This window comes from Achroia grisella, unplaced genomic scaffold (genome assembly GCF_030625045.1).
Source record: "Achroia grisella isolate CSIRO2021 unplaced genomic scaffold, CSIRO_AGI_Agris_v1 utg808, whole genome shotgun sequence".
Lineage (NCBI taxonomy): Eukaryota > Metazoa > Arthropoda > Insecta > Lepidoptera > Pyralidae > Achroia > Achroia grisella.
Window position 1 is genome coordinate 425,444 of NW_026713029.1, and position 13,002 is coordinate 438,445.

The 13,002-nt window shown below is 33.1% G+C and overlaps 2 protein-coding genes across 2 annotated transcripts; both read right to left on the reverse strand.

Moving 5' to 3' along the window:
• Nucleotides 1-709: 709 nt before the first annotated feature.
• On the reverse strand, nt 710-8,954 carry LOC131851867 (uncharacterized). The gene is made up of 2 exons (XM_059202430.1): nt 8,824-8,954; nt 710-1,355 (listed from the first exon to the last, which is right to left on the reverse strand). The coding sequence occupies exons 1-2, from the start codon at nt 8,909-8,911 to the stop codon at nt 1,213-1,215; spliced, it is 231 nt and encodes a 76-aa protein (XP_059058413.1). The 5' UTR covers nt 8,912-8,954; the 3' UTR covers nt 710-1,212.
• A 2,492-nt stretch (nt 8,955-11,446) lies between these two features.
• LOC131851866 (uncharacterized) lies at nt 11,447-12,929 on the reverse strand. Its single transcript, XM_059202429.1, has 3 exons — nt 12,872-12,929; nt 12,659-12,734; nt 11,447-11,962 (listed from the first exon to the last, which is right to left on the reverse strand). The coding sequence occupies exons 1-3, from the start codon at nt 12,872-12,874 to the stop codon at nt 11,451-11,453; spliced, it is 591 nt and encodes a 196-aa protein (XP_059058412.1). The 5' UTR covers nt 12,875-12,929; the 3' UTR covers nt 11,447-11,450.
• Nucleotides 12,930-13,002: the final 73 nt, after the last annotated feature.

A 13,002-nucleotide genomic window follows, 5' to 3' on the forward strand; every position in this document is an offset into this window, starting at 1 on the left:
TCGCTCTATCTATTAAAAAAAACCGATTCAAAATCCGTTGCGGTGTTTTAAAGATTTAAGCATACATAAGGACAGAGAGCGACAGCGACTTTATTTTATACTATGTAATGATAAACTGCAGTCAATTTCGGGGAATATACATATATTTTATTTAATCATTTTGCAAAGTCCATTTCATCACTTGATATATTTATATTATTTTGTTTAATTCGCGGTTTAACACACCTTTTACTTCTGATAGTCGCGGGTTTGATTCCTCGCACGATAAAAAACTTTTGTATTCATGAGATTGATTACATGTATCGGTCTGAATGTTTTTTTATGTATTTTCGTACGTATATATACAAAAAAATGTATTTAGATATTCTGTAATTTGTCTAGTACTCGTAACACAAGCTCTATGGTTATTAATATTATCTTCGTAATAGACTTCAAAATAAGTTTTTAGTTTTTGTACTAATGTCGCTGGAGTATTTCATATAAATTGTGTGAAGGACAAGGTAAGGGATATTTTTAAGTACAGATAGAGAAAGAGAGATAATACCTATAACAAAATTTTATTTTTTTGATTTAATATTTGCTCTTACTTTATTACATACAATACATGTATTATTAATGTTAAATAAACATTAATTTCAGGCTTTAATTTCAGAAACAACTAAATATGTACTTTTAGTGTTACAATATAGGTACGAGCAGAGTGCCTTAATCTAGTATTAAAAATTAGATCTATATCAGGGTGATTTGTTATCTACGTAATATTGTCTTCAACAGGTAAGATATAAAGGTAAATTACACATTATTGTAAAACGAAACGGAGTGTATGCTGGCGCATAGTTATAAAACTACAATAATTTAAATATCGAATTATTTTATTCTTCTCTTTCGAATATTTTTTTTTATGAATTAGAATAGCAAAGGAGTTGTTACTCGCTTGATAGTGACAAACGACGTCTACATAAATGACTATGGATACAATATAATCAACCTCATATTATGGTTCCATACCATGTAATTTTAGTGCCACGTTTCTAAATCTTCAACTGAAATTTAGCTTACAAAACAAGCTGCAGCTGTAATAGGTGAAAGAGAGGTATAACACAGACGACTTTGTATAATTTTTTTTCTTAATTTGTAAGTTGTGACAAAACACTCCAATAGTTTATATGGGTTTGTTCGTGATTGTAAACAGCTTCTTCTTTTTATGAACATTTATTGCTTCGACTCTGCGACTCTGGTGCCATCTTGTAGGTTAGTTTTAGTGTTGGTGCGAGCCTGCCGCTCGGTGAGAGGGTTCTTAACATGAAGTGTTGACTCTACGACCACTTCCTCGATGAATGGCTGGCCATCTGAATCTGAAACGAATATTATAAAACATTTAAATATTTTCAGAAGTAATATTGGATCACAAATTACAATATCTTGATACCCTGCTTATTCAAGGAATCTAGCATGATAAATAGTGTGATATCAATGAACATCATAGAATAAGTTTTAATTTAGAAGTGATGTGATGTTTGTATCTTCTTATATGATGATCGCCACAGATTACCATAATCAAACGACAACAATAAATAGAGCAGTTTTAAATTTGACGCGATCATTATCACATTCATATATTATCATTAAAATCATGGGATTTTACCACGTTTTATTCAATAAAAAATAAAAATCACTAAAACGTGGTAAGGTCCCGTGATTTTTTATAATTGTACATGTAAATAAATAAAGCGTCTATACAACGCCACCTATTATTTGATTACTGAATTAATTAATAAAATTGTAGGTCGTATTTAAAGTTTCACAAAATAATTTGAGCGACCCTTTTGGATATGTCTTTTAGTTTTCTTTAGTATAAATTAACCCATATATTTTCTGTGTAAATTTTATCCCTATTCCTACGACCTTTTTTATAATACGCACACAATAAATAGTAAACAAACAGATAGTTTCTTCTCCTTTATGATTTTAAGATTGTATTCTTCTTATTATTGTGTGCATATATAATATTTGCATTGGAAATCCGCTTTATGTCCGATGGAAGCAGGTACGATTCCTCACAAACATTAGTCTTAAGTATGACTGTTTCTTTTGGTCTGAGTGTTTTCTATGTATACTATTTATTTATTTATTTAAAAAAAAAACTATTCTATCAATCTTAAACTAGATGACGCTGTGTTGATTCCCCTGGGTTATTATAGTGTTCACTTATTTGTTATTTATGTCTTCTTGTATGTAAGTTGTTATCGACGTAATATCGGCTCGTTAGCCATAGCTCCACGTCTTTACTCCGCGGCGCTTGCGCAGGGACTCCCTTCCCTCTTGCGCACGGCGGTCCGTGTACGCTCGGCTCGAGACGATAGATAATAAACTGCTAGTGTTTCCACATACACTACATCTCTCTCCTTTTTAAGTTTATTTTCTTTTCAAGCATGAATCAATCCACTCTATTAGGTATTTGTTCCTTGGAGGCATGTGTGCTACGTTACAACGATGGTGGACTCATTTTGACACTATACTGCCACACATAAGCCGAATGCCTCTAGTGCGATTGGCCTTTCCAGCGTAACCAGCACCGTGATTTTTCCTCCTCTTTTGAATATAAATTACATTTATATATTAACTCCAATTTACTCTGTGTTTCACATACTTCACCTTTCTTCTTTTATATTTGTTTTCATATAATCGTTATTCCACTTTGTTATTGTGTAATATTATGTAAGATTAGTATAAAGCACTTCTGAAAAAATGTTGTATGTTTATGACCAGAATATCTTTATCATAGTAGTCACTACTTTATATTTTGTAGGTTTACGGTAAATACTTATATTTTTTTTCCATTCTATCTGTCTCATGCAATGTGTTATTTACATGTAGTATTTTTCTTTATCATGTACATTTGAAAACTGATTATCTAAAACATAATCTGGAATTTCTTCAAAACTCCCCACTATTTATTATTATCATTCCATACAATATTGATGGGTCCTGTGGTGGTATACCAGAATATTATTATTATATCAAGAGTTGCATCAACAATTGCAAACGACTTTCCACTATATTCTGTCTACACATCTGATATCAGTCCATGTAGTATTAATTGGGTATAACTATAACCATTCTTCATCGTACAAAATTATCTCTCTTATCACCTGCATTAATTCAGTGCTAAAATATTAGGAAAGGTTGTCAGACCAGTCTTTGAGCGATCGACATATACCACATATATCACCACAGCGACTCTACGTACTCCAGCAATCGTCAATTATATTAGTTATAGAAATTATATTTTCGACCAAAATTAATTTGTGTACTATGACTTTTGATTTATTATATTTTACTGAATCCGCTCCATTTCACTCCGATAATTAATATGCATTAAAACTGGCAATTTTTTATTACTTATATTCAACCGCAATTTAATGCAACATTCTATCAATTTACCTTTAATGAATAGGACACCATTCATCAATACACAATACAATGCTTGATGACCCCGCCAAAGACAATTTAACACAAACTGGACGTTAATACGCAATTTAATGCTTAACGACCCAGCCAACGCAATTTAATGCAACCTGTCCGCCAATACGCAATTTAATGCTTGACGGCCCAGTCCAACGCAATTTAATGCAATCTGTCCATCAGTTCGCAATTTAATGCCTGATGGCCCAGCCAACGCAATTTAATGCAATCTGTCCATCAGTTCGCAATTTAATGCCTGATGGCCCAGCCAACGCAATTTAATGCAATCTGTCCATCAGTTCGCAATTTAATGCCTGATGGCCCAGCCAACGCAATTTAATGCAATCTGTCCATCAGTTCGCAATTTAATGCCTGATGGCCCAGCCAACGCAATTTAATGCAACCTGTCCGTCAATACGCAATTTAATGCTTGACGGCCCAGTCTACCTTACCTCTGTAGCTCCTTTTTTAGAATATCAATGCCATTGTCACCGTCATTATAATCCATTGAACTTCTAAATTCATCCTCTTTAAGTATTGGTTATTAGTATTATGCTCATTGTTTTTCTTCCTTTGCTAATTTCTTTAAGGTCATCTGAGCCAATAGTCACTTTATAAGCAAATCATGAACTCCTGCAAAACACCAAATTTTATAATTATAGCACAATTAAACGCCACTCTTATCCATTTAATTTTCACAATATATACATTTATGACTACTAATATTAAACATATTTCAGATTTATTTACTCCACAAGAATGTCCAGTAAATAATTCTAATCTAAAGTATGGGAATACTAATAGTATCCTCAGAACTATTTTTTTTTTCCAATAATATATCGTTAGTAATTGTTACTATCATGCATCATGGTTTACATTATTATCTAGTAATAATAATAATAATTGTGCAGCCATAATATAACGCACCTCATTCACAATAATATACCTCGTATATAACGACTTCCTTGATTTAACTAATTCTTTGTAATCCCTTGGATTTTCCATAAGAATCGATGTAAAATATACCTTTACATTGCGACATTATTATTTTTTTTATTTTTTAAATTTGGAAAAACACCTCTTTCTAAGGAATTTTCTTAACCCAAAACCTTTATATAATGTTCCCACCAATGGTATGACTCTAACTCTACTTATCTCTTATCTCATAAAATGTGATTCATGTCAGGACATGTTTCGACGTACTTTTGTTCGTAGAACAATAATTGTTGTTCGATGGAAAGTAATGTAAAGTTTTGTAAACACTGCTGCTCGTCACTATTGTTAAAGATTCAAGTGAAATGAAATGGCTTAGACAGGTTTTTTACCTTTTTATAACGAAGTTTAGACCAACGTACCTTCAACATAGTAAATCTCAGTTCAACGAATTACTTGATATACTATATATATATATTTTTTTTTCGATTTGTTTTATCGAGGTTGCACTGTAGTACGTATGTAAAAGTTAAAACACGCTAATTTGTCTAAGCTACCCTGCAATGCGGCCAAAGTATTTAGAGAGCGACCAACACCAGTACTATGACGATAAACAAATACATGTATATATTTTACAACTACTACAATGAAGCAGGTATCATTTCCTATTAGCTATCTCAAAACTCAAAACCACATTAATACACTTATTTCGCGTATCGCGACACTACACAATTCCAGCCGCAACTGGATTAACTGTCAATTAAAAATGACTCCCCATCGCTCCAACATCCCTGTCAAATTCATATAAAACAGCTGTCAGCGCTGTCTGCATGTGATAACAAAACAAATTCTAACTCCATTCCACAGCTACTAAATGCGGTACATTAATGCAATTATGGCTATTATTCCTATTATTTATTCAAGCTTCTTTAAATAAAGAATATTCATATTCTATTCCATGTTCCCGAAACTTCAAAGAATATAAAAACATTTTTTTTTTCCACTCTAATAACCCCTTCACTCATCCGTATAATGCATTAGGCGAGTAGGTACAATAATTCAGAACTTAATAGTAGTTCTATTTCATGTAACCATTATTGTGCAATTTCTAATTTACTGGTATTTTTAAATTAGAGAGAATCTTAAATATGATTCCATAAAGACATACTCACCACCACTGTACTATACTATAGCTTATTATTAAAAGTTAATCACTGTCCTTTCTGTAAAATAATAGAATAATTCTATATACATAATTAGGTATCCTTTTTCTCGTTCCAGTGTTACTGACTATAGAAACCACACACCGCGTACAGAAACAGCACTCCTGTACCTTACATCCGGCCATAACTAGCGACACACTTCCTCGCAATATAATAGTCGGCATCTCAACCTCTTGACTACGTTGTTTTTTGTTTTTCTTCAACAAATTCATTAGACACTAAATTCACCAAACCAAAAGATTGCCTTCTAGGTCGCAAGTTGTAGATGCGCGCTTCATTTTAACACAAAGCACAAATTGTTAAAAATATGCCATACAAGTAGATAGGCACCTTGCACTACACAACATATATAGTAGACCCCAACATAATATATCAAACTAATAATTAATCTACATTTAAAACCTTCCTATGTAAAACAATTGCAATTCCCACCGGCATCCATTGGAATGCTCACTAATAATTATTATTTATAAATTACATAATCCAAAAGCCAAATCCAATCCAAATAAAACATTTTAACCACACTACTTCGCGGCTCTGCTCGAATACCAGAATAAAATAGTCTGCAGGTATTCCGAACAACTCATCCACATCGAAATGTATGGGACACTGTTACCCAGATACTTCAACACTTGCAATCAATTAAGGCAAATATAAATATTGTCCACCAAGCACTGCTCAAACCGTGTGTGTCACCCCACCTTAGATTTTACTATTGTTGTACAAAACAATATACATATACAAATATAATACCCAACATCAGTACTATAATGCAGGTACAATTGTCAGCTCACCATCATTTGTAATGATATCGTATCACCCGACAACATCGTAATATTATCCCGTACAAAATGTAATATTAGGTTATCATGTGATCATTACAGTTAGAAAGAGGAACTTTAGACCACTTTCATTTGCAGCAATACCCTAAAAGAAAATAGTGACATTTGAACACTAGTCACCACATCTGTATAAATACAATAAGGCGGCCCTATTGCCAAAAGTAATTAAAGTGCATCGACACCTAGAAAAGATAAAGCAAAACAAACGTGTCGTCCGCACAGTGCTCTATTTTATTTCATATCCACAGGTCTATTGCATCACGTAATATGATGTCCCACTAAACATCTCACCGTCACCGTACCCTCATGAAACGAACATGCAGCGGCAACTACAATCATTAGCGATTTTTATTTCAACACGGAAATACGGAAGGAGGAATGGGATTGTTAAAATAATCCCACTGCTAACAATGTATCACGCCAGAGGGACCTCCACGCGGTTCCCCCCAGAAACAATCGCGACAAATTAACACGAACCCACCACGACGGGCCAACCGATCCTATCCCCCCCTCCGCTCATTCTACCATACTCCATCAGTGCCACGCCAGCGCAGGCAGTACACCATTATCATACATTAAAAATAATAAATCACGGATATACGTAAACATATTACTACAATGATTATTAATACGACTATTCCTACCAGCTAGAGACACTATAGGTATAGCAAGTACAATTTATAATTAGGTACCTACTTACTTGGCGCAAATCGATCGTAAACCGATGTTACCCAGCTATTGTTTTTTCTGTATAGGTCTATATAATTCGCTCCCCGTGCGGCCCCACCATAATCCTTCTAAATTTGTAATTACTCCGTACCCGTAGGTATATGTATATCTTATTAAATGATTTTGTACTTATCTTTATTTATATCCATTTTGCCTCGTCGCCACATATAGTGTTCACTTATTTGTTATTTATGTCTTCTTGTATGTAAGTTGTTATCGACGTAATATCGGCTCGTTAGCCATAGCTCCACGTCTTTACTCCGCGGCGCTTGCGCAGGGACTCCCTTCCCTCTTGCGCACGGCGGTCCGTGTACGCTCGGCTCGAGACGATAGATAATAAACTGCTAGTGTTTCCACATACACTACAGTTATTATTATTATTACATCTGTTTGTAAAAATAAACAATTACTATAGACACCACAATGTATTACAGAAATAAAACTACTTTACGATATGACATCACATTAATTAAACTAACCATATGTTTTGTTGTTTATTTCCTCAAATGATCATTATTAATTACAGACAATTTAAGTCTTTAAATATTAAGTTGAACTTATTAAGTATTATGTTTAATATTGCTATTTATTTAAACAATAAGTTGAATAATGACTTATTTAAGTATATATGACTAATATTGCTATTTAAATGTCACAGTTGCATACATACCTACATAACATAATAATTTTATTTAGGTACGTTATGTGAATTAAGCAGTAAGATTGCACTTTCACTTGGAGTTTTACTTTAAAGGCATCTTTTACATTATATTGTTTGTATAGGCAGTTTTTTCTATAATTATTTTTAACATTACTCTTATCATAAAGAAAATATATTCTATACTAGCTGTGCCCGCTACTTCGTATGCGCGCTGTAGTGACCTTGACTAAATACGAAAAAACAATGATCTAACCCAAAAATGCCAAATAAAAAAGTTTCATCGTTCTAGCTTCCAAAAAGAAAAATTTCCATCAACTTTCATCCCCTATTTTATTTTACCCCCGTAAGATTAACATTTTCACAAATTTTGAATGTCATATACATTTATATTTAATCAACAGCCTAAAAAATAAGTTTCAAGCTTCTAGCTTTAAAAATGATGATACTTCCATACAAAATTTCACCCCTTTCAACTCTTTACAAACCTTTTTTCGTATTAAAAATTGCCTATGTCCTTTCTCCAGGTCCAGACTATCTATGTAAAAAAATTTCATTTAAATTGGTTCAGTAGTTTTGACGTGAAAGCGAGACAGGCAATGTTATTTCACATTTATAAGTAGGGATAATAAGATTAATCCTCAAAGCAATTACACAAAACATCTAGTTATCTATATATATAATAAATGTGTAATGATCGCTGTATGTACAAGAAAAACATGAGATAAACAATTATTGGGGGACGAAATATAATTCAAAAACATGATTGTTAGAATTATGCGGTTTTTTCACAATTGACTACTTATTATTATTATTAATATCCTGCCGCAAGCTCGTTTGTCCCCTGTACTATAAAAAAAATCATTCGCAGTTCATTGTATTTCCAGAGGACTTGGATATCGTGTCTCTTATTCTATATATTTTAATAAAATGTTTATTTATGAGTATGTGAGTAATATATCAGGTCACTCACCATTGTCTCCAACTTGCAGGCTAGACCTGGAGAACTGTGGCGCGGCACAGCACACGGTGACAAGAGCGAGTAACAGTAGGGCGCGCATGGTGACACTGTCGCAGCCAACACTGCGAGTGCGCTGCCGTGACGGTTTGCCGTAAATGTGTGTCATTTGGTTGGAGTTATTCTATAATTAAGTTCCATCTATGATTATTGTAATTATTTTTCACTCATTTGTTTCGCTTACACAAATACATCTAAGATTAATTGAAATAGGTGTCTATATTTATCTTACTAATATTATAAATGCGAAAGTTTGTGAGTATGGCTGGATAGATGGATGGATGGATGGATGTTTGATGAAAAGAATGTTTGATGTTAGATGTTTCAAAAACTACTGAATGGATTTTGATGAATTATATTGCTTAGACATCAGAATAATATATAGGTTACAAATTTCATGCGGGTGAAACCACGGGCACAACTAGTGTTATATTTTGGAAAGTATTTTTGTCTGTATGTCTGTATGTTAACTTTTCACGATTGATTGTCTCAACGGATTTTAAAGGAATTAAGCGGAGAAGTAGTAGTTCAGTCGTTTAGTCCTAAAAAAGTTAACAAGACAGACAAAATAGATACACAGAAACGCTTTCGGATTCACAATAAATGTTATATATTATAACTTTCATAAAATAAATGTAATAATTTCATAATAATATAAAGAAATCTTAACCGAAGAGCATATCCCACGCTCTCTTCAGGAACAATTAAGAGACCCAAGATTTTTTTGCACTATACGACTACATTCAAGACATATAAAATAAACTAAGAAAATCGAAAAACATACAGTCATAGCTGTATAAGCGTAGTTTCCTTTGCTTTTCCTTTAAAGGGTAAATAAAATAAAAAAAATCTACAGTAGCAATGTTTTGGTTCAGCAGTAGTATAGAATGACCCTACTCATTACATAAGGTGTAATGTTTATATGGAGTGGGTGTACGATTTCTAAATCTGATATAACCTCCACGTTTGGATATTACCAGTGAGGCAAATAAGGTAGACAGTTTCGTTTATGGGCTACTAGCTGTGCCCGCGACTTTATCCATGTGGAACATTACCTTAGATACCATTATGTTTTACCCCTTTAAGGGTAAAATTTTTACAAACATTTAATGTCATATTTATTTATATTTAATCAACAGTATAGACATAAGTATCAAGCTTCTAACTTTAATAATGACGATACTTTCATATAACCTCACATCTTTACTTTCAACCCCTTACAACCTTTTTTTCGCATTAAAAAGTAGTTTATATCCTTTCCCAGGGTCTAGACTATCTGGGTATCAAATTTAAATTAAATCGGTTCAGTAGTTTTGACATGACAGACAGACAAAGTTACTTTTGCATTTATAAACATATTATATGATGGAATGGTAAATCCGCTTGCCTTGTTGGGGGCCACAATTAGAAGATAGGATAAATAATAAAAATAATAAAAAAGAAAACTCTAACATATAAAATCCTCCTGTTGCAGTGTTAATTGTCATTCTAATCCGAAACCGGTTGACCGATTTTGATGAAATTTTATATATATACTCGGTAGGTCTGAGAATAGACAGTTATCTATTTAATCTACCTCTAAGTGACCAAATAAACGTTTATATGTATAATACATGCGTGTTATAGTATAGAACAAACAGAGAAATTCAAAGATTTGTAATGCACTAAACGAAAATGTACGAAACCGGGACGGTCAGACATAAAAAAAAGAACTTCGATATATTACCTGCCTAACCTTGTAAATCGGTACTAAACATCAGCTAAAAATAGTTAAAATACATACATTTTTTTTGTATTGTTGTTATTATATAACATTTGGAAAAACATATTATTGTTTAAGTACTGTAGTTATTTATAATAGTAAAATATAAATTTATTCCCTTATTTATATTCTAAGCAGATACTTCAAATTTACTTCTAAAGTTGTCAAAACAAAGGTGTTGTCCTTAACTGATCTCAAAATAATGAATTAATTTGTGACATTTATGGCTCGGTTCTTGACTATGATAATAAGATGGCTTCGGTGGTCCAACGTTTAACACAACGTCTTACTGCCGATGGTCGCGGGTTCGATTTCTTACACGATACAAACATTTGTATTCATGGTGACGTATATATTTATATATATTATGTATTTATATTAGTAGTCTAGTACCGATAAAACAAGCTTTGATCGGGTCTAGATGGCGCTGTGTGGATCCTCCGTATCCTGGATATGGATCCTGAGATTTTTCTTTGTGGTTAAGATCAGGATAGTGTCTTTGTTTTTATATACATTAGTAAACAAGTACAATCTAAATATTGAAGGTACATACTTCAATCTTTTGTTACTTGATACTTCTATAACTACTTATAATCACTGTGTTGGTAAAAAATTTAAAGCTACTTTTTACGGATGCATCAAAGAGCAATGGACTTTTTATAGACGATGAATATAGATCACGTCGAGGATAATAGCTTAACGGTTAAACTAGTAAATTAGCTATAATGTATCAATCTTAGTAGATACGTTAGAAGAAAACAACGAGAACAAATAAATACTTTACTGAAACAAAATAATCACAACAAGCATTTATAAATAATTAACGCCATATATTGACAAAAGGATTGAACGTTGGATAGAGCCAATTATTTCTGAAGTGATCAATAGTCGGTGGTACAACAGGTTTAAATATATCCTTAGGAAACCAGGCATCTAAATGTCTCGGAACATTGAATGGTTCTAGATCAGGGTGGTTGAAAATATCTTCTTCGAATGGTACATTAATTTTTCCAGGCCATGGCTTGATATTCGGTCCGTACCCAGATCTTGCTGATACAACTACTGATTCAGGATAGATTTGTATGCTGTTGCTTGCGAATTTTCCATCACTCTCTTTAGAAACCGTTATTGGATAAAAGAATTGCCTCGCGTTACTGTTGCCAACGTTAATTGGTCGGTTCATTGTAGGAAATAATTTGACTCCACTAAGCGTTGAAACTTTTCCGTTTCTTGATGTAACATCAGCAAAGCTAGCTACACCGTTTATCCCATTATTTAACTTAAAAGGTGAAGTGAAGACTTCTTGACGTTTGGTTTTCAGTTTTTGCTCATCTGAAAAATGTAGGATTGGATTATAATTTATCAAGTTTATATCTATCGCGTGTTCAGGTAATGACATCAAATGATAGATATTGTAGAATCTAGTCTAAGCTTGCTAAGCTTCTAATCTAAAGTTGGACACAGCTTTAGATTTGTAACTGTGTTATTTAGTAATTGTTTTAAGTTTTTTAAAACTGTTTGCTTTCACAGTCATGTGATAGTAGATTTTTAGTTGGTTAATAAAGGGAGAGAAGGGTATTTGTAATAAGAGTAATATTTCTACCACGCGTGTTTTTTAGAAAGAAACACTATAAAAAATATAAATAAAAACAAGAAATTGAGAAAGGTTTACTCCTAATGGACATATTATATCTCTATATACAAAGTATCAAAGAAATTTACGTAATCTCAACATTAGTCCCAATTCCCTTCGAGGTCTCTACTGCCTGTATGGAGCAGTCGTCATGGAGAATTTACCAGATCCCAACATTATTTTGAACTGAGATGGTATATTTTTTGTATACTACGAGGTCGGCAGACAAGCATACAGCGCATCTGATGGTAAACGGTTACCGTAGCCTATGAACGCCTGAAACAACAGAGAGGTCACGTAGGCGCTGCCGACCCTTAAGAAACTTAATACTGCTAGTATCTAGTCTCCATTACTAAAAATAGTATTCTAAAATATTTTGTGTTGAAAATACGTACTGTTCCACGCCGCGGTGACAATGGCAATGCTGCAAAACAGCACGCCTCGGGATAGTGTCCTCATGGTGCAAATTCTCTGTTGAAATGCAAGCGGGACAATGATTTCTCACTTTATATTCATAACAAACGGTTCTTAATAAATACAAATGGCAGTTGGACGACAGATCAATTTTCTTCGCGCCCGTCTCATGTCTATAATTCTTCCAAAATTACCATTTTAACACCTGGAATTAATTCCAAATATTTATGCGCAGGCGTTAAAACACTGTAATAACGGTCTTGCAATTGTTTAAAGCAATCATTGGCTTTTTGCACGATGTTAAGATGTTACGGAGTTTTGAATA

Coding starts and splice junctions, on each gene's coding strand:
- LOC131851867 (XM_059202430.1), bottom strand. CDS start 8,911: ATGCGCGCCCTACTGTTACTCGCTCTTGTCACCGTGTGCTGTGCCGCG. Junction 1,356..8,823: donor CCTGCAAGTTGGAGACAATG/GTGAGTGACCTG, acceptor TATTCGTTTCAG/ATTCAGATGGCCAGCCATTC.
- LOC131851866 (XM_059202429.1), bottom strand. Junction 11,963..12,658: donor TGTCACCGCGGCGTGGAACA/GTACGTATTTTC, acceptor TACATTTTTCAG/ATGAGCAAAAACTGAAAACC.